This window comes from Magallana gigas, chromosome 7, assembly GCF_963853765.1.
Source record: "Magallana gigas chromosome 7, xbMagGiga1.1, whole genome shotgun sequence".
In the NCBI taxonomy this organism is placed as follows: Eukaryota; Metazoa; Mollusca; class Bivalvia; order Ostreida; family Ostreidae; genus Magallana; species Magallana gigas.
This window is the reverse complement of record NC_088859.1, coordinates 34,354,488-34,376,389: the sequence shown is the minus strand read 5'-3', so window position 1 is coordinate 34,376,389 and position 21,902 is coordinate 34,354,488. Positions and strand designations below refer to the sequence as shown.

The window sequence follows — 21,902 nt, the reverse complement described above, 5'->3', positions numbered from 1 at the left end:
TTATAGCCCGAGATCACTGTGATGTCATACTTCACTTTCTTTTGCGCTTGACATTTTGCGTAAATTGTCGGACAAATTCGAGGAAGGAAATGACGTCATATGTCAGCAAAAGTTCAGAAAGGTACAGTTTTTGCAAAAGGATATGTTTTGTTTACTTTAATGATATTAAAAGGATTATTTATGGTTAAATGAAAATGATGTATGCGATTTAGAGGTAAGAATTTTCCGTAGAAACACTTCCTGTTCCACCACGTTGCTATGCATCGCAAAGGATTATTGGGATATGTAGAACTTTTTCACGCGGGTCCACAAAATTTTCTTTGAACAATGTGCAGATTTCAACTCGAATATCTTCCGTTCGCACGAGTTGTCTATGGAGCTCGCTACGCGAGCGGCGCTTCGCGTCGCCTCGCTCTCACCGGAGACGTTTTGGCTGTTTCTTTTAGCTAACGTACTAATGTACATTAACAGTAATTTAGTGAATTTTACTTTTCATAATAAATTTAGTTTAATTAGTTTAAAGAAAGATGTTGATATACAACTATTTAATGCTTGAACAGTCAATAGACCCAAATATTTTTCCCTTGGTGCAGGGAACAGCTCAGTATGATCTATTGCCCTCGGCTGTTGGCCTCGGGCAATAGATCATACTGAGCTGTTCCCTGCACAAAGGGAAAAAATTCGGGTCTATTGACTTTTCAGGCATTAAATAATTGTTTTATTACCTAATTCCGTTCTTAGTATTTTGTGTTCACAATTATAAATTACAGAATGTTTTCATACCATCATGCATTCAGGCCATTGTTAATCAATACCAAGATGACTTAAAAGATGAATTTGAAGAACAATAGTAAAATAAACATAATAAAGTTATCGTTTAATCTTATAGCAATTAAACTTTCTCTAAAATACGTTGCCGGTCCAATAGATCGCAGTCTATTGACCGGCGGTCCAATAAATCATAGTCTATTGCCGGCGGTCAAGTAGATTGCAGTTCTATTGACCGGCAGTTCAATAGCTGAATACAACGAAAGACGAATAGGGCCACTTAAAAATATTTTTATCTCGTAATTAAGAGAAAAGATCTCGTTATTACGAGTTAATTATCTCGTTGTTACGAGTTAATTATCTCGTTATTACGAGAAAAGATCTCGTTATTACGAGTTAATTATCTCGTTATTACGAGAAAAGATCTCGTAATTACGAGAACAAACTCGTTAGTACGAGAAAAGATCTCGTCATAACGAGAAAAGATCTTGTTATTACGAGATAATTTTCTCGTAATTACGAGAAAAGATCTCGTTATTATGAGTTAATTATCTCGTTATTACGAGAAAAGATCTATTTAAAATGGCGCGTTTCATTATCATATTCTTTTTATGTAAAGTGTATAAACTACTGCAATGTCTATTAATATACACATACTTAGCATAATCATCGTTTAAAAGCGTACACATAATTTGATATAAAACCGGACCAAGCAGTTTTAAAGAAATGTCAGAAGTAGCAAATTCAGATTGATTAATAAATTCATTGAACTGTTTATTGGTAATTAAGAAGGATACGTGTAATTTGTTTTCAGACTCCAAAATGTTAATATACAAAATCAACTAATTTCAATATATATAAGTGGGTTTGTGTATGAACATATAAAACACAATTCGGGTAAATCCTGTATATCCATGACTGAAATTATATAGTTATTAAAGGTATCTGTAACTAAAAGAATTGTGTTTTACGACTATAGGACTACCTGGTTTTTACTTCGGAGTGGGATTATAATATATATAAGTTGAATAGTAAAATTACATGAAGTTCTTTCCTTTTATTCATATAAAATAAAATGTCAAACCCGATCATTTTAATATGTAGAAATTAATATAATTGAATCAACGCTTCTGGAATGAAAAAGATAGACTGAAAGGGTGATCCAGTCGACTTGGAATTCTTTTCAGAAACGCACAATTTATATAGATCTTTTCTCGTATTAAAGAGATTTTTTCTCGTAATAACGAGATAATTAAATCGTAATAACGAGATAGTTAACTCGTAATAACGAGATCTTTTCTCAAAATATCGAGATAATTAACTCGTAATAACAAGAAAATTTTCTCGTAATTACAAGATCTTTTCTAGTAATAACGAAATAATTAACTCGTAATAACGAGATCTTTTCTCGTAATTACAAGATAAAATTTTTTTTTACTGTGGCCCTATTCGTCTTTCGTAGAATACATCTACAAAATAGTCGAAAATATTTCATCTGTAATAAAACGACAAAATCCCTTTGATTAGGTAATATTATAAACAATAAAATGCTTTCTTTGATGATTCATGTGGGTTATAAAGATAGCGATCACCGCGGAACATTAACTGGCAAGACTGGAATTAAACAGCTTACGTCAATTTTACCCGTTACAGTCAAAACATTTGAAATGGGCGGGAACAAATTAACGCGGACGTTTGAGAAAACATTGGATTGAAACTACAGTTCTATTTTCAACCCAACCCAGCATTTGTACCTTGATTAGCTATATAAGTTGAAGCGATGGAAAACATTTTATTTAGTATTAGCAAAGCGATGGATAAACTTTCTATGTCATCAATAAGTATATAATCAGCAAGTATGAGAAAACCCCAATTCGGGAGAGATTTAATGCAAGGCAAAGCATTGTCCGATGACATCAGAATATAAGTCGTCACAAGTTAGTGTATAGTTAGATAAACAATTAACGAGCATATGTATTCGAACAAATGTACTTACATGTAGCAAAAAAGACAATTTTTATCTGGGTATGATTTTGATTTATTCAATCGGAAATTAAATTATTCTCCTCTGGAAATAAACCCCGTTTCAACAATGGCCCACTTGATTTCATACTTTCAGACTTAAAAAATGACAGAATTTTTTTTTTTTTTGGGGGGGGGGGAAGGACAACTTTTTAAAATCAAACCATTATTCACAAATATAAAAGTCCCTGCAGTATTCAAATGGGGACCTGCTGGTCAGTAGATCAAAGTGCACCATTTGCGCTAGAGAGAGATATGCCGAATTTTATCGATATGAACTGTTTCATAATAGATTAAACTCGCCATAGTGTGACGTACTGACATAAAAAGTAGAAGTCACGGGGTGTCGAGAATCCTTAAGAAAAATCACGGACTGCATGAAGTAATTATTATGATATTACTTTTCACGTTATTAGTACGCAGGCTTTATCCTAACGTTATTCCTTGAAATTGTAATAAGAATTTAACAGATCCCCCGGTTAAAGCTCCTGGGGGGTGTAATGGAAATTACTTCTTACATGTATCACAAAAGGTATTGACCAGCCAGCATTTGATGATCTGCAATTATGTTATGCGAAAACAGACACTTTATTCCCTATATATCAATTCAGTATTGGTTTTGTCAACATTTTTGTGTATATTTTAATTTTTGGTTAAACATGCTTACAAGATTTTCTCCAAGAATTTAAGGAACAATTGAACGTAAATGATGCATTAATTAAACTATACACGCTATCACCTCTAATAATACAAGACCTGGCTGATGAAATTCGCCGAAATATACACATATGAATTAGTTTTAAGTATCCGATCTTTTGCTTTATCTTATAAATTAAATTCAGGCAATGGCACAGTATTTGTTCTAAAATAATTGCATCGCTCGGCTGATAAAAAAAGTTTCAGTTAACAACATAGCTAGTCATATATTGCATAGCAAGATTTTCAATTGCAATAATTATACATGTACGTGTTAATGAAAATGATTTAAATCAGCCAAACTCTTATACATAACCGCATATTGAATCGTAGGGGGAGAGAGCATTCATCGCTACAGAACTTCATTGTAATACAGACCATTTAATAAAGGAAACTAGTTATACAAAATCTATATTGATACTTACTTTTATAATTAAAGCCACATTTTCCTTTAAGAAGCTATTGAATTGTGTCGAGGTTTGCCAGTTCAAAAAAGGAGAAATGTTTATATATCCGCAAGAAATGCAGCTAGCCATTTCGGCATCATATTATCTATAGAAAGATCGGGAGTCCATTTTGATTGAAGTGTACAATATGAAACGATTTATTTTTCCTAACGATTTTCTCTTTCATGAACAATAAATTTTCTTTCCTTTTCTTTTCTTTTTTGGCTGTGTTTGCACTGCATGAAAAAACATACGGCTGGGTCAATGCCATAGCGAACTGATCAATGTTAAATTCTACTGAACATGCTGTAGATTAAGAAAAGGGGGTATGATTTAAAGGTCTTGTCATAGACAACAGCGTAAAACAATTAAAAAACTGTTCTTGCGTTATAACCTATCGATAACGTATACAAGACAAAAAGCGACCGTTCAACAAAGCTGTCGGCTCAAAGATTGATACCTAGGAATTCATTTTGGATTAAAGAAAGGTAGTGTATACATGGGGGACATTCAATTTCTAAATTTTACTTGTAGGTTCTTGTTTTATCGGATATGGAACAATATTTTGTGAGCTTTGACTGTTTGTTAATTCATAGGAAAAACTGAGGACTTATTTCTTCATCTTTGGGTATGGATATAAAAAAATATTTCCGTTTATGTATGGTTCATGTAACGATGGTTTCTATGATTTCTAATAGTTTTTATGGTTTTTTTTATATGAGTCATCGATGTAAATTTGATTTACATTTGGTTAAGTCTTTGCTATGTTCGATCAGCCAGTTGATAACTTAATCTTCTTATAACAAAGGATAGATCCAAGAAATATTTGACATTTGGTTTTCAACTGTAACTACAGATACATTATGCATAATTGAGTAATGCCGATCGAAACCCAAAATTGTTTACATTGAGAATTACCCGTAGTTATTTTAACTTTAGACTAGATAGCTTTGTCTGCATGTCAACATAAAGCCAATTTTCTTGAAGGGAAAACCTGCATGAATATAAGAGTCCCAATGACGTCAACAAACAAAACACTTTGAGTATAGCGTTTGGTAAGAAAAGGTCAGAGTCATCTACAAGAGGAAGAAGCTACCATGTCGGTTCTAACAAAGGACGAGATGGAATTAATCAGGGAAGATTTAGAATGCATCAAGACCCTGCCCAACCCCCCAAAGGCCATCCAGGTCACACTGGAGGCGGTGGCCCTCCTCCTGGGATACCCACCGAGGCAGGCACGGGTAGGTATCCACCGGAACAACTCTTGAGATGAGTCGCTGTATTAAGGGTGCTGGGTGGTCTTGGTCAATTTTAGACTGTATTGATCTCCTTTAAAAGAAGAGCTCTATATAAAGATATAGGAAAATACTCAAATCTAATAAAAGCTAACATTTATGAATTGTTTCTTCACTACATGATCCTTCATAGCTCAACAAACACATCTACAAATTAAGGTAGGATTGATGGTAATTCATTTACTATCCAGCCTCCTTAACTTCATTGTTCTATTCATTTTTAGGTGCATCTATTGTTTATTCACGGAGAAAACCTTTAAATGCCTTTAGTCGTACTGATTAAACAAATGGTCGTAATAAAGCTTTCAGTTCAGTGTGATTATAGGTGTACGTATATCTATACCTGGGCATAGAATATATGACTATGCGTGTTTGTTGCATGATCAGATCACATAATGCCTAAAGTTGGTGTTACTTACGAAGCATGTTTTATCCCGATTTTCCAAATTTGCCTTCCTCTGTAAGCAAGTAAAAATCTTACATGATGTATGGTTTTGAGACTAAGGTACATACCCAGAGGAGTCTTGTCGAACAAGGAAAGATTATATTGATTTACTAATATGGTTGTAATCATTCAAGTTCTTGAACGATTACGAGTGTCCAATCTTTTCGATCGCTGAAACGGTACATTTAGTTGGATGATGCTATCTTTAAAGGGACTTGGACACGATTTGACTTAAAATTTTCAAATTATATTTTTCTATTTTCACTGTTTATACTGATAAATATAGAAGTTTATAATGCTCTGTCAAAATTTGAAAGTCAAATATCAAGTTATAAGCAAGATACAGCGTTCATAATTCTTTGTTTTGTAAACAAAGCTCGAATATTGTCAATTTATACATATGCGTTGTATTGGTGTAAGTTTCAATCAAATGTATCTTTCTTTTGTTGATAATAGTATATATGAAGATATTGAATTAGTTTAAATTGTTTTTTACATGTCATTTTGTCTAAGAAATGGTAATTCTCTACATTACATTTTTTGTAAACAACTATAAGACTCGAGCTTTGTTTACATAACTTTCAATTCTTACCTCTGTATCTCGCTTGTTACTTGACATTAACATTCAATATTGGCCAATCATTTAAAATGCACCAGTAAACCATTTTATACATAAAAAATAAAAATAAAATTTTTGATCTCAAATCGTGTCCAAGTCCCTTTAACAAGCATGCAGTAGGTTATTTAGACTTCGATATCCGATTTTTTTACAGTATGTGCTGTTTTTGAGTCTTGTACAATACGACTAGATAGGATGTTCGGTGCTTTGTACGATTTGTGTTGTGGCGAATTATATACGAATTGATTTATAAAGCATATAACGCGTTGCGACCTTTCTACGACTGTTTGCAAGATACGATTTTCTTACAATTATGCGATATTATAGGTAAACGATAGGAGTTCTGCAGTTCGTTCATAGTTAAACGGTTACTCTGTCGTAATTTTAATGTCAGAGTCCAGGACTGCGTTTTACAAAAGAACTTACGACCTACGAGCAAATTAATGAATGCTAATTTATCACCAACTAATCAATGATTTATTCTTATGGAAAATAGAGTTATGGGAATTGAAATATTTGTAAACAAATGGTTTTATGTCAATTTTGTTCTTTAAAGATAATTTTACGAGACTGTTAATATTTACGACTTTGTCTAAGTTTGAAAAGTGCAGCTCTTGATCGTATTGTGGAGGCTGCTCTTCTAGCCATAATGGACTTTAATTTTCGCAACTTCCTTAGCTCACTTTGGATATTTGTATTCAATAATAAATCCTGGAGACGAACGCGACCATAAAATATATCCTACTTTAAATAGATTCTTACAGAACTCGATGTATAGGATGTAAAGAAAATTCAGTGCAAGTGTTAACTTCTCACACTAGGTAATTTATTGACATGTTTTTAAACCTCTACACAGAGAGTAACGAAGTAAAGGTGATAAAGTAGTAAATAAACTTGTCTTCAAAATTCTATAATGCATTAAAAAAAAATACCCCTGTTTGTTGATACCTTTCATAGATAATGCTAACTTTGCGTTAAATCCTTTTCTCCTCGTCTTAAGCCCATTCGCAGGAGTACTTTGCCAGAACACATTGCGTACACCACTCCACACATTTGATTTACATGTTCATATAAATATCGTTACCTTAAGAGCCTGTAGTTGTATTGTAATAAAGGAGGGGTGGCTTAAAAATGTTAAGTATAATTGCGACCTCTGTCAAAATATACGCATCACCAAAATGGAGTAAGCAACAATTTTCCGTGATTATAATGATAATAATAAATTTGATTTTATAACTCCATCAATTTATAAAAAACTGCAATGTTAAAACGAGACAGTTTTTTTTTTTGCTTATAAGTTTAACATAGACTGTTATTTTTTTTATTTAACACAGAACTGGAGTTTCATGCGACAACTATGCAACAGAGGTCCCCTGTTGAAAAAGATGCAGGAGTTCCAGTGTGAAGATGTAGAGCTGGCCTCGGCAAAGAGGGCCAGAACCCTCTTATCTTCCTACAACCGGGAAACAATAATCAAAATAAGCGTCGCGATCGTCAATTTGTTTAACTGGGTAAGTACACAGAGTAAAGACTCCAAGTTCTCCTGAGAGAGAGAGAGAAAAGAGAGAGAGTAATTATATTCTTTGGTTTTCTATACTTTTTCGAACATTTGCAATGCGTTTGAGTCATTAATATTGCAGTTTACAGATTTGTTTCATCTTTGTTTCTGTAGGCCGAAAGTACCATGTCAGAGGTGGATAATTACTTGAACACAAGGATGGAGCTAAATAAAGCAAGGAAATCATCGAACAATCGGAATAACAACTGAATGTTGACTAATATTGACTACTTTTGACACTATCTACAAGCAATCTCGAACTATTCTAGTCATTCTGATTATCTGAAGTTTCGTTGTCTTGACCAATGTTTGTTCCTCCATGTTTTGTATCGTTTTATTCATGTACCGGAAGTTGCTGCAAAAATTCATTTACCGATCGGAAACTGCTGTAGAAGTCATTGTGTATACTCTTTGTGTTAACTGTTTAATGAATTTACAAATCAATCACACATTTTACCTTTTTTGCAAGATAGGATACATTTCAAATAAATTTGAATGAGACTATGGTCTTTTATAAATGATGATCAATTTGCTTTGTTCAAGGTTCTTTTCATTTAATAATTGAGCAAATTCAAACAGTTGCTCCATTTTTTGATATTGAATAGTGACTTGATTAGAGAGATAACTCTAGATTGGATAAATTACAATTCATGTATATATCCATTTAAACACACTCACAGTGAAACGCGGGTTATGTATTTTTTGCATTGCTCGTTACTCTTACACCCACTTGAAAACCAAAAGAATGCAATTTATTGTATGAACAACAATGGTTAATAATATTGAAATCGTGATATGACGTCAGACTTTCATGGATGGAAGAAAAGTCACATTTTGCAAAAATCACATATGCGCGTGAATGGTTCAACTTGCATTTATAAATATTACGATACTAGTCCTGGTAGATTTGGATAAGTTTTAAAAATTATACCAAATAACACTTAGACCATCCTTTGAGAAATAACACCCCTCCATATACACATATTGTAAATCTTCTAAACAGTTCCAATTAGTTTATTTTCAAAGTCTGAAAATTCACAAAACTTCCATTTATTCTTGAATTCTATAAGCATTTCGAAATGAACATATGCCATACCAGTGTAATGATAGAATTGGCATTTAGTATAAATGATTACAAAATAATATAGAACCTCAATAATTTAGATATTAGAAATGACATTTCAAATAAATAGATAAAAGTTATAATTGTTTTAACCTTATATATGCATGGTCCAAATTTTGGCCGATTATTTCAGTCGCCATTTGCTAACTCATAGGGTGAGTATGGAATGTTTCTAGTAAGCGGGTATCTGTGGTTATACATTTCCATCTTATTTCCTTTAGAGCATTATTTATTTTTAAATTATGTGCGATTTTGAAAAGCATGTCGTTTACAAATATCTAATTTGAGTGTGAAAGTGTGATCGAAATTTGAAATTCTTTTTTTTTTGCATGTAAGTATTTTTGATAAAACCAATTTGAGCCAAGATATTTTTTACGCAATTACTACAACATGATTAATAAAGGATATATTCATATTTCAATAAATGTAATATACAAATTTAATTCCCCTCTTCTTTCAGAAGAACAATGCAGAGGGTTTTCCTTCTTATTGCTATTGCAATTTTAGCCTTTGATACACGTCACAAAAATGCAGCTTTCAGTATGCCGCACTCCGCGTATAGACCACGTGCTGTTCAAATGTTCCGAAGAGAAAACGAACAAAAACCGAGAACGTTTGAAGATCCAGAGTGCTTAACTCAGCTAAAGAAGGATGGAATCTCGCTTGTCAATTACGGAATAACCCAGATCAACTCTTCCATTGATTTGACCGGAAGATTCTATGAAGGTTTGGAAGATCTTTACTATTCCGACGAAAGTATAATAAAAAACATTGTCTTGGAAAATTTAGAAAAACATGATAGTTCTGGCTCGAAATCTTTCAAAGTCGGTCTAAAAACCAATTTAGAAAAAGCGATCGTTTACCCATACACAAGATTGTTATACGAACCTGTTAATATCTGTCTGCGAAGCCATATCTGCGGCAAAAAGGAACTTACCGAGAGAGAGAAGTACTTAGGCCCGTACACTGCTTATCTTATGGCAGTTCTAATGTATTCCGAAAACTTGACTGTAGAGACAAATCAAACTTACAGGCTTGTTAGGTTCAATTCAGCCATAAGAGACCAGTATGAAGTTGGAACAAAGTTCATTTGGACATCATTTACATCCTCGTCCTCTTCTAAAGAAATATTTTGGGGAGATACCAGATTCATTTTTAACAATTCTCGGACGCTTATTACAAGCCCAAGACGTGTTGCTCCGTATGCTTATTTTCCTTTTGAGGAGGAAGCTTTGTATCCGCCTACTGCGATGTTTAAAGTCACGGCAAAAGAGATCGGAAATTATTATACTTCTATCTATGTAGATTTAGTTGAGGGATAAAGTATTTCAAAAAGACAGACCCTTTTACAACGTTCCAAAACTTAGATGTGAAATTGTAACGAACATTAAATGTTAATTAAACCATTATTAAAGGTATCCCACTCCTCAGTGTTGTTGTATCAAGAAGAAATTCTTGAGAAGTGTATCATTGAAATCTGCAGACAAAACATACTGTATAAAATACAAAGAAAAAGGGGGGGGGGGGGTGTCAGTTTTTACCCCTCTGAGTTATGGCACATTTAATTTGACCTTTATGCACTGCACTTAAAATGCAATTTCAGCCTGATAAGAATTTGTTGTCAGCAATTTTGTTTAATTAAATTTATTTCTTCAAATATTGTTTTTAATTATTCACAATGGTCTCACTGAATAGAGGGAATACGAAGAAATTATGTACGTATTTGCATTAACATTTTTGTGACCTATGCACTTAAAATTGACAATTTCTATAAATTTTACAATTTGATTTGGAATAAAATCTGTTTGAATATCAAGATTTCTGTAAGATTTATCCAGTTTGCTTAGATATGTATTCAGTAGCATTTTGACATAATATAACAGGGGGGGTCAATGATAACAAATTTGAGATATGGGGTTTCAAAGTTAAAATTCTCGATAAATTTGGCTGAATAATTCAGCCATTTTATATGTATTTGCATGATTTTCTGCTAAAAGTCTATTACTCTCATAAGATTTAATTTTGTACATGTCACACAGAACCTTAAGATATGTTACACACTTATCAAATGTTAAGAATGTGAATAATGAATAAAGCATAATGAAAAGAAAAGTATATTAAAATTCATAAAATGGCTTGTTTCTGTCATTTCGTCTAAAAACCCTTCCGGACGAAATAAAAGCCCCCCCCCCCCCCCCCCCAATGTTTGTTTCTTGAAATCAAATGGATTTTCTTCATGAATGTTGTGTAATTATGAAAAATCAATCTTTTTATGATTATTAAAAAGATAAAATCATATTGATTCTGAATATAAAGATCATCTGCGCTATAAAATCAAAAGGTGAGAAGTGAGATACCTTAAATTGTTATTAAAATGTAAATTGATAAAGAAATAAAAGTATATGTATCTGCAATATCCTAAGAAAATTACTAATTAACAAAAACAACCTAGACATCTGTACAACAACATATATTTATAAATAATTTATACACAATTTTTAACATAGAGACTTAACACATAGTACAAAATCAGTTTATTCGGCCTTTGCCTGAGGTTTTCCAATCCTGTGATCCAATATACTCTATGACTCCTGGACCACCGGGAAAAGCTCCAAGTCCACCGGAAAAAGCTCATGTCCACCATGGCCAGCTAAAGCTCCTCGTCCACTGGCGAAACCTCCAAGTCAACAGGCAAACCCCCCAGGTCAACAGGCGAAACCTCCAGGCCCACCAGCAAAACCCCAAGGTCAACAGGCGAAACCTCCAGGTCAACAGGCAAAACCTCCAGGTCAACAAGTGAAACCTCCAGGTCCACAGGCAAAACCTCCAGGTCCACCAGGGCCGCCAAGTAAGCTATTTAAAAAACGATGACCCTTCAGTACCTGGACCACCGAATAAGAGTCCACCTGCTGCCCCAATAGGAAAAGTGTAGGCCACATTATGGTCACTCTATAGACACATAAATATTAATACAAGTGTATATTACGTACACTTACATGTGAAAGTTTACTAATGATCATTATTACGGTTTTGGACTCTAGTTTGATAATGTTTAATGTTTTTTTAGTTAACTAACGCATTGAAAATCCAGGTACATGTATAAAGCTCATGCTATGAAATATTAGCTGTAATCAGTATGTAGAGATATTTCAAACGTTACCTTGGCCTCCGCCAATTAGGCCGTGCAGGAGCCCGCCGGACCCACCTTTACCCCATGCTTTCGTGGAGAACAGAAGTAAGGCATAAAACACTGTCAGTCCTGTCATTCTATGAAAGAAAATCACATAAGAGTCAATCTTCAATAATTAAATTTTAAGAGGTTAATTTGCCAGTTTAAAACAGATGGATAAATAAATAGTTAATAGACCAACCCCCCCCCCCCCCAAAAAAAAACCCAAACAAAAACAAAAACAAAACAAAACAAAGCAATTGCAAATGGTATTTGAGTGAAATGTTAATAAACACGTTGATCAGAAAATCAATCCATTCTATGCTTACATAGACTATCGCTGATACAAAAATCTGAACTATTATCTCTCATTCAGTTTTCTTTGAATGATACCGGTAATGGAATAAAAGTTACTGCCAATGACAAAATATTACATGACTGGTTCGATCTTTGCATATTTTGAATGGAATGTGTCTGTGTAATCAAAATTAAAAAAATCAAATTACCAAAAAATAATAATAATAGCTTCCAGAAGAAATAATCTGTAAAAAGTCGTTTGAAAATGTGTTTTGGGTTTATTGTTCGTCAAGATTCTGATATTTAAAAAAGATATATTGAAGAAACCTAAACAAATAATTGAGCAAAGTAATATTACAAAATAATTAATTATTTGTTCACGACGGTACTTAAACAAGTCGGTGGTTGGGGTAAAAAACTTAAATCATCTACATTTTAAGGTTTTTTAAGTGTTTGTTTATCAAATTTCAAATGGTTTCTTTTTATGAATGTTGTGTTACTATGAAATAAATACCTGTCTGTGCTGATTAAATTAAAAAAAAAATCAAGCTCATTTTAGATTTAATGATCATGTGCGCAATGAAATCAAAACATGACGAGTGAGATATCTTTAATTAATGCAGTTTATAGAAATGTTTAATATTATTTCAGTATGGGAAAAGGACTATATGTAAGAGGTGGATATTTACTTAAGCACAATAAAGGAGCTAAACGAGGCGAGGAATTCATCGAGCAATCGGAATAACAACTGCATATTGGCTGCTAATTACAATATCTACGAGCAATCTGGAACTATTCTAGTCATTCTGATATCTTGAGTGTCGTTGACAAGCGTATGTTCCTCCATATCTTGTACAAGGGTTATTCGGAAATTCTTGAGACAACATAGATATTTCCTTCTCTAAGTGACGAATTTAACTGAAAATTGGCATAAACCTAAACAAATAATTGAGCAAAGTAATATTACAAAATAATTAATAATTTGTTTACGACGGTACATGAACAAGTCGGTGGTTGGAGTAAAAAACTTAAAATATCTACATTTTAAGGAGGCCGACTTTAGTTTGCATTGCGCATGTTTTTGCGCATTCTAATATGATACAGTTGATTTATACTTCTTATGAATTTTTTACGATATCATTAATAAAATTGAACACAATTAACAAAATACAGATAAAAATATTTAGATTTTTAAAGGAAATTTTTATTTTTAACACGATTTTTACGTTGTGCGGTAGGGGAGCATTGCCATTGCACTTTTATGACGTTATGATAAAATGAAGCTTTGTAGGAGTACGTTATAAGAAATAACATAAAAGAAAAAGTTGTTGAAATTTTATATACAGAATGATGCTATCCTCGAGGACATTTTCCTGATTTTTGGAATGAATCCATTATACCAATCATCATTCGTGATGATCCAAATATATAGCAAAATTTGGTGCATTTTAATATTTTGAGAAGGCCCCCACTAAAAACCAGGCGGTAGAATTTTGTGTTTTTTACATATAAGGTAGGAAATGATATTACTAATCATATATAACAATTTGAGAAAAAAAGCTATTGTAGTATTTTTTTAAAATTGCTTTGATGTGCGGAAAATGACAGTTTCCTATATATTCCTATAGTAAATGTACCTCTATTTTGAGATGGTCCCTAAAAAGAACCAGACGGTCGATTTTCATGAACCTTCGCAAATAAACTAGAGTTGGTTTAAATTACATATGGTTAAAAAATGAAGAGTTATGCTATTGTAGTTTTTCCGCAAAAAAACCCAAATCGGCCTCCTTAAGTGTTGGCAGACCTACATGTACTGATAAGAAAAATCAATTTATATATGATCTTTTTGCTATTTATTGTGATTAATTTGTGCGAGTTTCACTAGTGTTCCATTTGAAAGACGGAGATATAACAAAAATATGTACCAAGCAAAAGAAATCTGACTGCGATGGTTAATTGAATTTTGACGTCAATGCGGCCAGCGAAAATACCTCAAATTGGTGGGAATCTCGGAAAAGGAATTTTTTTCTCACCAAGGAATTGCTCAAACAAAAACTATACAATGAAAAGGGGTCAAAAGCTTCAGTTAATCGGGGTATATTTACTTTTTTTAACTAGCTAGAATTAAAACAAAGGGTACTTTTAATTTAAACTGATTTCAACAGTTCAAAGACATATACAGAATGTATGCAAGAGACGTTTCACAGTAAGTCGACTTTTGGGAAGAAATACCTCGATTTTTCACTAAAAATCAAGAATGAAAAGAATTTGTTACTGTTGCAATTTTACAATAAAAAGAAAAGATGAAAAAATGAAGAATAGTTCATGTTTTTCGTTCGTTTATAAGATGTTAAAACGTAGGAGGAAGGAGAAACGTTAAAATGACGTTGCGATGTTGTTGTGGTTGCTCCGGGGTCAATGGATGTAGGGACGTTTGTTAGCTAGCTTACCAGGAATTAACAAATAATGTCACTACAACTTCAACATTTTCAGGTTAATAACAGATTTATTTTGTGGTGAAATTTCAATGATTGATCTTTTTACCCAACGGAGTAAGAGTGACTGTCTCAATAATTTTCGAATAACCCTCGTATCGTTTCTTTCACGGATCGGAACCTGCTGCAACATTTCATTCACGGATCGGAAAGTGCTGTAGAAATCGTTTTGTATACTGTACATGTATTATAAGTATTGAGACAAAATAAGATTATTTTACAAATCAATCACACGTTTAACCTTATTTTGCATAATGGTATGTTGAGAATTGATGATCTCTATGTTCTGTTAAAGGTTCTTATCATTGTATGAAACCCCTCTCAAAGATGATATTAGATAGTGGTTAGATAGTGATAAGGTATATATATATATATATATATATATATATATATATATATATATATATATATATATATATATATATATATATATATAAAGCACTGAATAGAATCAGCAACACTAGGCATCTTTGAAGTGTCGGATCTAATATATAGATACTAAGCCAGTAAACTGAATATATAAAGCACTAAAAAAGGCTAACGACACGAACAATAGAAATTGTCAAATTTTCGGGACAACCAGTCCCTTCTTCAGGACCAAAAAATAAATTACATGAGTACAAAACAAAGAAAACAAAATCTAAAGCTACTACTAAACTACTTAAAAATGTATAAAAAAAGAACAGCTACATTATAAACATTTGTTCACATTCTTAAAGAAGGTGTTGCTACTTTCGTCGATCGCTATAAAGCCTATATATATATATAACATAGATATTCTCGTTCGGATAAATTACAATTGCATTTATTTGGTACACATCATTGAAGTTAAACGCGGGGACATCTTATGTATTTTCTGCATTGCTCATAACCTTTCTAACAAGATAAAATCTAAAAGAGCGAGATTGACACGAGAGCGAGATTAACATAAGCCTTTTGCTTTGTTTCTCAATCTTCTGTGTACTGTCATTACAATATGTATGATGAAATTTACTAAATAAATATTGTTTAAACTAAAAGAAAACAATTTATTGGATGAACAACAATGGTTAATAACATTAAAATCTTGGTATGACCCAGACTTCCATGCATGGAAGAAGTGTCAAAACCTGCAAAAATCATATATATGCCTGTTCCCGGTTCCTCTTCCATTTATAAATTGGAGTATAGGTTTCGGTAAGTTTTTAAACAATATTACAAAGGAATCTTTTGGAAATTCATCCCTCCACACACATTGTAGAATAAAAAAAAGCTTCTAATAGTTTATTTCCGAAGTCTGAAAATTCACTTAACTTCCTTTTATTAGATTATCGAAATGAACATATGCTATCAAAGTGCAATTATACAACTGACATTTAGTATGAATGCCATTTCTTGTTTCGTCCATGATATTTAAGCTATTAGATATGGCATTTCAAATAAATAGAAAATAATCAAAGTTGTTATAATAAGCCTTACATCAGTTACATGTATAGTTTGAATTTGGCCGATTGTTTCAGTCGCCATTCGCTAACTTATAGGGTGAGTATGGAATGTTTCTACTAAGCGGGGTTAGAGAAGGGGAGAGCGATGTGACTACATTTCGATCTAATTTCCTTTTGAGCATTATTCATTTTTAAAACTTGTTCGATTTCGAAAAGCATGTCGCTAAATATATTCAATGGGTTCTTTATATCATCAAATCCCAAACTTAATTATTTGCACACTACAATTTTTTTTTAATAAAATCAGTTCGAGCTATAATATTATTACTAAAATGTGAAGAATAAAGGATATCTTATTTTTTTAATTTCAAAATTAATGTAATCAAAAACTTTAATTCCTTCTTATTTCAGAGGAGCAATGCAGAGGGTTTTCCTTTTTATTATTGCAATTTTTGCCCTTGATACACACCACAGAAATGCAGCTCTCAGTATGCCGCACTCCGCGTATAGACCACGTGCTGTTCAATTGCTCCGAAGAGAAAACGAACAAAAACCGAGAACGTTTGAAGACCCAGAGTGCTTAACTCAGCTGAAGAAGGATGGAATCTCGCTTGTCAATTATGGAATAACCCAGATCAACTCTTCCATTGATTTGAACGGAAGATTCTATGAAGCTTTGGAAGATCTTTACTATTCCGACGAAAGTATAATCAAAAACATTGTCTTGGAAAATCTGGAGAAATTTAACAGTCTTGATTCGAAGACTTTTAAATCCGGTCTAAAAACCAATTTAGAAAAAGCGGCAATTTATTCATACACTGCATTTGTATACCGACCTATTAATAAGAGTCTGCGAAGTCATATCTGCGGCAAAAAGGAACTTACCGAGAGAGAGAAGTACTTAGGCCCGTACACTGCTTATCTTATGGCAGTTCTAATGTATTACAAAAACTTGACTGTAGAGACAAATCAAACTTACAGAGTTATTAGGATGACTTCAGCCACAATAGACCAGTATGAGGTTGGAACGAAGTTCTTTTGGACATCATTTACATCCTCATCCTCTTCTGATGGATTATTTAGAGGAAATACCAAATTCATTTTCAACAATTCTCGAACGCTCATTACAAGCCCAAGACGTGTTGCTGAGTATTCTAAATACCCTTATGAGGAGGAAGCTTTGTATCCACCTACTGCGATGTTTAAAGTCACGGCAAAAGAGTTTAGAAATGAAACAACTTATGTCTATGTAGATTTTGTTGAAGAATAAAGTACATAATGAAGACAAAACTTTTCACTGATGTTTCAGAATTCTGATTTTAAATTCATGAGTGCATTGCAACGGGCATTATCATTTGAACCTTTTACATGTATTTAAATTACAATTAAAATGACAAAATTAAAGTATAATTATGTTTGTGCAATATCCTTGATAACATAATAATTAACCAAAATAATTTAGACATAGGTACAACAACATAGATTTATTAATAATTTATACACCATTTTCAACATAGGGTTTACACACATACAACAGAATCAGCTTATCCGGCCTTTGCTTTAGGTTTTCCAATCCTGTGACTTTGAAGACCCCCTAGGCCTCCTAATCCAGCGGGTCCACCACTCAGACCCCCGGATCCACCGGGAAAACCTCCTGGACTACCGGGAAAACCTCCAGGTCCACCAGCAAAACCTCCGGGTCCACCGGCAAAACCTCCGGGTCCACCGGCAAAGCCTCCAGGTCCACCGGTAAAACCTCCAGGTCCACCGGCAAAACCTCCGGGTCCACCGGCAAAGCCCCCAGGTCCACCGGCAAAACCTCCAGGTCCACCGGCAAAACCTCCAGGTCCACCGGCAAAGCCTCCAGGTCCACCGGTAAAACCTCCAGGTCCACCGGCAAAACCTCCAGGACCACCGGCAAATCCTCCTGGACCACCGGCGAAACCTCCGGGTCCACCAGGGCCTCCGGATGATCCAACAGACTGTGCAAAAGCAATGGATTTAGTATGAGATCCAATAGATCCACCGTGACCACCTGAAGGACCAGCTAATCCCCCAAGTCCACCACTTCTACCTCCTCCTGTTAAAAGGTCGCCAAGTCCTCCAAGCCCTTGTGGAATATTTCCTCCAGGTCCTTGTAAAAATCCGGACTGGCCGCTTTGGAAGCTAACACTTTGGCCTAATCCATCCAACCTTCCGCCTTGATTTCCGGAGGAAAATGAATTTCCGTTAAATCCAGCATGAAATCTACTACCAAGTCCAGAAATACCTCCTGATCCGATTCCATCAAAGCCACCAGGTCCAAAAGCGCCACTGCTTCCGGTTCCTCCGAGAGCACCAATATTTCCACCATCTAAACCACCTCCAAAAATATCGGACAGTCCGCCATCTATACCCCCCAACTGACCCCCTGGGCCACCAGCGCCGCCAAGTAAGCTATGTAAAAACGATGACCCTCCAGTACCTGGACCACCGAATGAGGGTCCACCAGCAGCATTACCACCAATAGGGAAAGTATTGGCCACGTTACCAGAGACAACAGCTGAACCACTGTGTGTTTTGCTTTGTATTACGTTGGCGCCACCGGGCAAACCTCCGATGGAACCACTAGAACCGCCTGGAAATGGGATGGCTCCTCCACCAAAGGATCCACCAATACCTCCTTGAATTCCGGGAGCACCGCCGGACAGGCCACCTGGTGCGCCACCTTGTCCAAAACCAGGAACGGCTCCCCCTGGAAATCCACCGGACCCATCTTGTCCCCCGAAAGACTGAAACTGCTGGAAGAGGTTTGCTGCTCCCTGGTTTGGTCCCCCTAAACCGCCGGGCCCTCCTAATGGTTACATGAATGTTAATGCAATTGTAAATTACGTACATTTAATTGTGAAAGTTTACTAAAGATCGTCATTTTGGTTTTGGAGACTAGTTTAATTAAATGTCTAATGAATTTCTTATATGGTTAACCTATGCATTTACAAACCAAGTATAAGATTCACGCTATTTAAGTTGTTTTTTAATATACTAGAGATATTTACAAATCGTTACCTTGACGTCCCCCAAGTAATCCGTGGAGCCCGCCGGACCCACCTTTACCCCATGCTTTCGTGGAGAACAGAAGTAAGGCATAAAACACTGTCAGTCCTGTCATTCTATGAAAGAAAATCATATAAGAAACAATCTTCAATGATTTAAAGTTTTATTTGCCCGTTGGAAACAGATGAATAAAAAATAAAGAAACAACAAAACAAATTATATTTATAATACAAAAAATAAAATTATTTTAACTGAGTGAAGTGTTATAAACCACGTCGATCCGAAAACCACTTCTATGCTAACACAGACAATTGCAGATACAAAAATCATATCTATCTAATTTCTGTAATTCTTTTTTTCTTTGTATGATAATCGTTAAGAAGTCACAACCAATGACAAAATAACACCTTAACAATTTGATCTTTGCAATTTTCCGGGTGGAATGTTTCTGTGTAAGATTATTAAACCAAAATTAACTCCCATAAGAAATAACTTTTAAAAAGTCGTTTGAACGCGTGTTTCGAATTTATTGTTCGTCAAGATAGTGATGAACAAGGCCGAGTACAGTTTCGCGAGTGCGCATGACTTTGCGCATCTGTGTATTTTTATGTAGTCTTGGGTGCAAAGTTATTACTTTCTTTTGCATTGTGTTTTCATGCGAAACTTAATTATTTGTAACGTTAATTAGTTGAAAAATTGTGATTATGACTTTGATAGGGTAAAATGCTAAAAAGGCGTTTACGCGTTATCATTTCCCGCCGAAGAAAAAAAGTATGATTTGCTCATTTATTGGAAGCGATGATGGACTTAAAAAACGGATTTATTAAGAGGGCAGTAAGAGAAACATATTAGCATTTTAAAAGTGTTATAATATTTCGTTAAAAAATTAATTTTAATAAGCCAATATGAAATGCAATATGCCTTTTTGAGGGGGGAGGCGATTTTGGTATTAACCCTTGACCAAACATAAACATTTTTTATAAATTTCACCACTTGGTGCCGTTTTACAAAAGTTTACATATATTTGAAGAAAAAAAAAGAAATTCCAGGAGCAAAAATAAAAAATATAGGGAAATTACAATATATGTGAAAATTTAGCGTTTCTTCAACAAATTCCCGTATGGTCCCATATTAAAAATTGATAATATTTGAGACGACCCACTAGGAAATCGGGTGGTAAATAAAAAATTACCTGACTTGCACAAGATGTGTATAGATGTTATTCACTCTAATGTAAATATAAACCTTAATGATATTAATAATCATTCCAATCAATTGTATGAACTTTTTCTTTGTTAATTTTATTTTGCGATATACAGAATCGTGTAAATAATCAAATTAAATAATTGAGTCCTTTTCTTTTTTTAAGAATACAGAAAGTAAGTATTTTTCTGTAAGAAATAATTGAGTAATTTGGCCTTTAAAATGTTTGATTTAATTAACTTTTAAGATTCAGTCAAAATTGTAATGATATATATCGTTAAATATGTTTAAATAATCATGTGTCGTTTTTGTTATATATTTGATTTATAATGTAACATTTTATCCGAGTAGATACAATAAAAAAAGTTGTGAAAAGAGTTATCAGGCAAAAAAATCAATCAAAATAATTATCGCTCTTTGTTCAAAAAACAATTATTTCCTTTTTACAATTGAAAGAAATTTAACTTTCGTCGTACTTTTTAAACTTCGCATATTTCCTTTCGTAAATTAAATTGTTGGTTTTTTTCTGGCAATATTTGATCCGCAAATAATTCTGAACGATACACGGGACACAAATTAAATCCTGGGCCTCTTGAAAAAGTCAACATGCTCTCTTGTTTCTTACCTGTATATTTGAACTTAATCTCCAGTGACCGCTCAAAACAGTGCTCATGAATGTTGGTTTTTTCTCTTATACCAGACGTTAAATGAAATTGACACGTCATCCTGGAATCGGCAGACGATCGAATGCCATCAATCAACATGCTGCCCGTCCGTGTAACATTGTCATCGTACAAGATGTATACAAGAAACATTTGGAAAACGTTTTCATTAAACTTAGAAATTACATCAATTTTTATGTAATTCTTGAGTGCAAAATTTTGATAAGATGGTACAGCCTCGAGGTAACACATTGTTATGCATAGTACATAGAATAAACTGCATATTGAATTTTTCATCTTGAAATAGAATGTAATTTTAACTTTAATACTACAACTGTCATCAAATTCAAAGGCAACATCAAAAATGGCATTAGTTTTCATGTTGAAGGTGTGTGTCTTTTTCTTTGAAATAGAAACCCAGTATCAAATAGAAATATTTCTTTCTATCATGTTGATCGGTGATTGTTTATAAATCGTCAGTGTACTACTTAACTTAACTAAATGGCGATGACAAAAAAACAAAACAACCCTGTTTAGCGATGATTTGATGATCTGACGAAACATAGCTTTGATACAGCTATCGTCGTAATAGTTGTGTCGCTTCAACGATTAAGTACCTTAAATTGGACCAAGATACTTATGTTATT

At 33.8% G+C, this 21,902-nt stretch overlaps 2 protein-coding genes across 3 annotated transcripts; one reads left to right on the top strand and one right to left on the bottom strand.

Annotated features, from left to right (window-relative positions):
* Positions 1-4,254: 4,254 nt before the first annotated feature.
* On the top strand, positions 4,255-8,293 carry LOC105330375 (cytoplasmic dynein 1 heavy chain 1). 2 transcript variants are annotated; one of them, XM_011432014.4, is made up of 4 exons: positions 4,255-4,420; positions 4,920-5,173; positions 7,626-7,802; positions 7,964-8,293. In XM_011432014.4, the coding sequence occupies exons 2-4, from the start codon at positions 5,030-5,032 to the stop codon at positions 8,057-8,059; spliced, it is 417 nt and encodes a 138-aa protein (XP_011430316.3). In that variant the 5' UTR covers positions 4,255-4,420; positions 4,920-5,029; the 3' UTR covers positions 8,060-8,293. The 2 variants fall into 2 exon arrangements, with proteins under 2 accessions (XP_011430316.3, XP_034313931.2); XM_034458040.2 differs by having other exon boundaries at positions 4,420-4,560.
* A 9,533-nt stretch (positions 8,294-17,826) lies between these two features.
* On the bottom strand, positions 17,827-21,376 carry LOC105325328 (WAG22 antigen). Its single transcript, XM_034458039.2, has 3 exons — positions 21,219-21,376; positions 19,403-19,506; positions 17,827-19,190 (listed from the first exon to the last, which is right to left on the bottom strand). Exons 2-3 carry the CDS (start codon positions 19,503-19,505, stop codon positions 17,902-17,904), a joined length of 1,392 nt encoding a protein of 463 aa, XP_034313930.2. The 5' UTR covers position 19,506; positions 21,219-21,376; the 3' UTR covers positions 17,827-17,901.
* Positions 21,377-21,902: the final 526 nt, after the last annotated feature.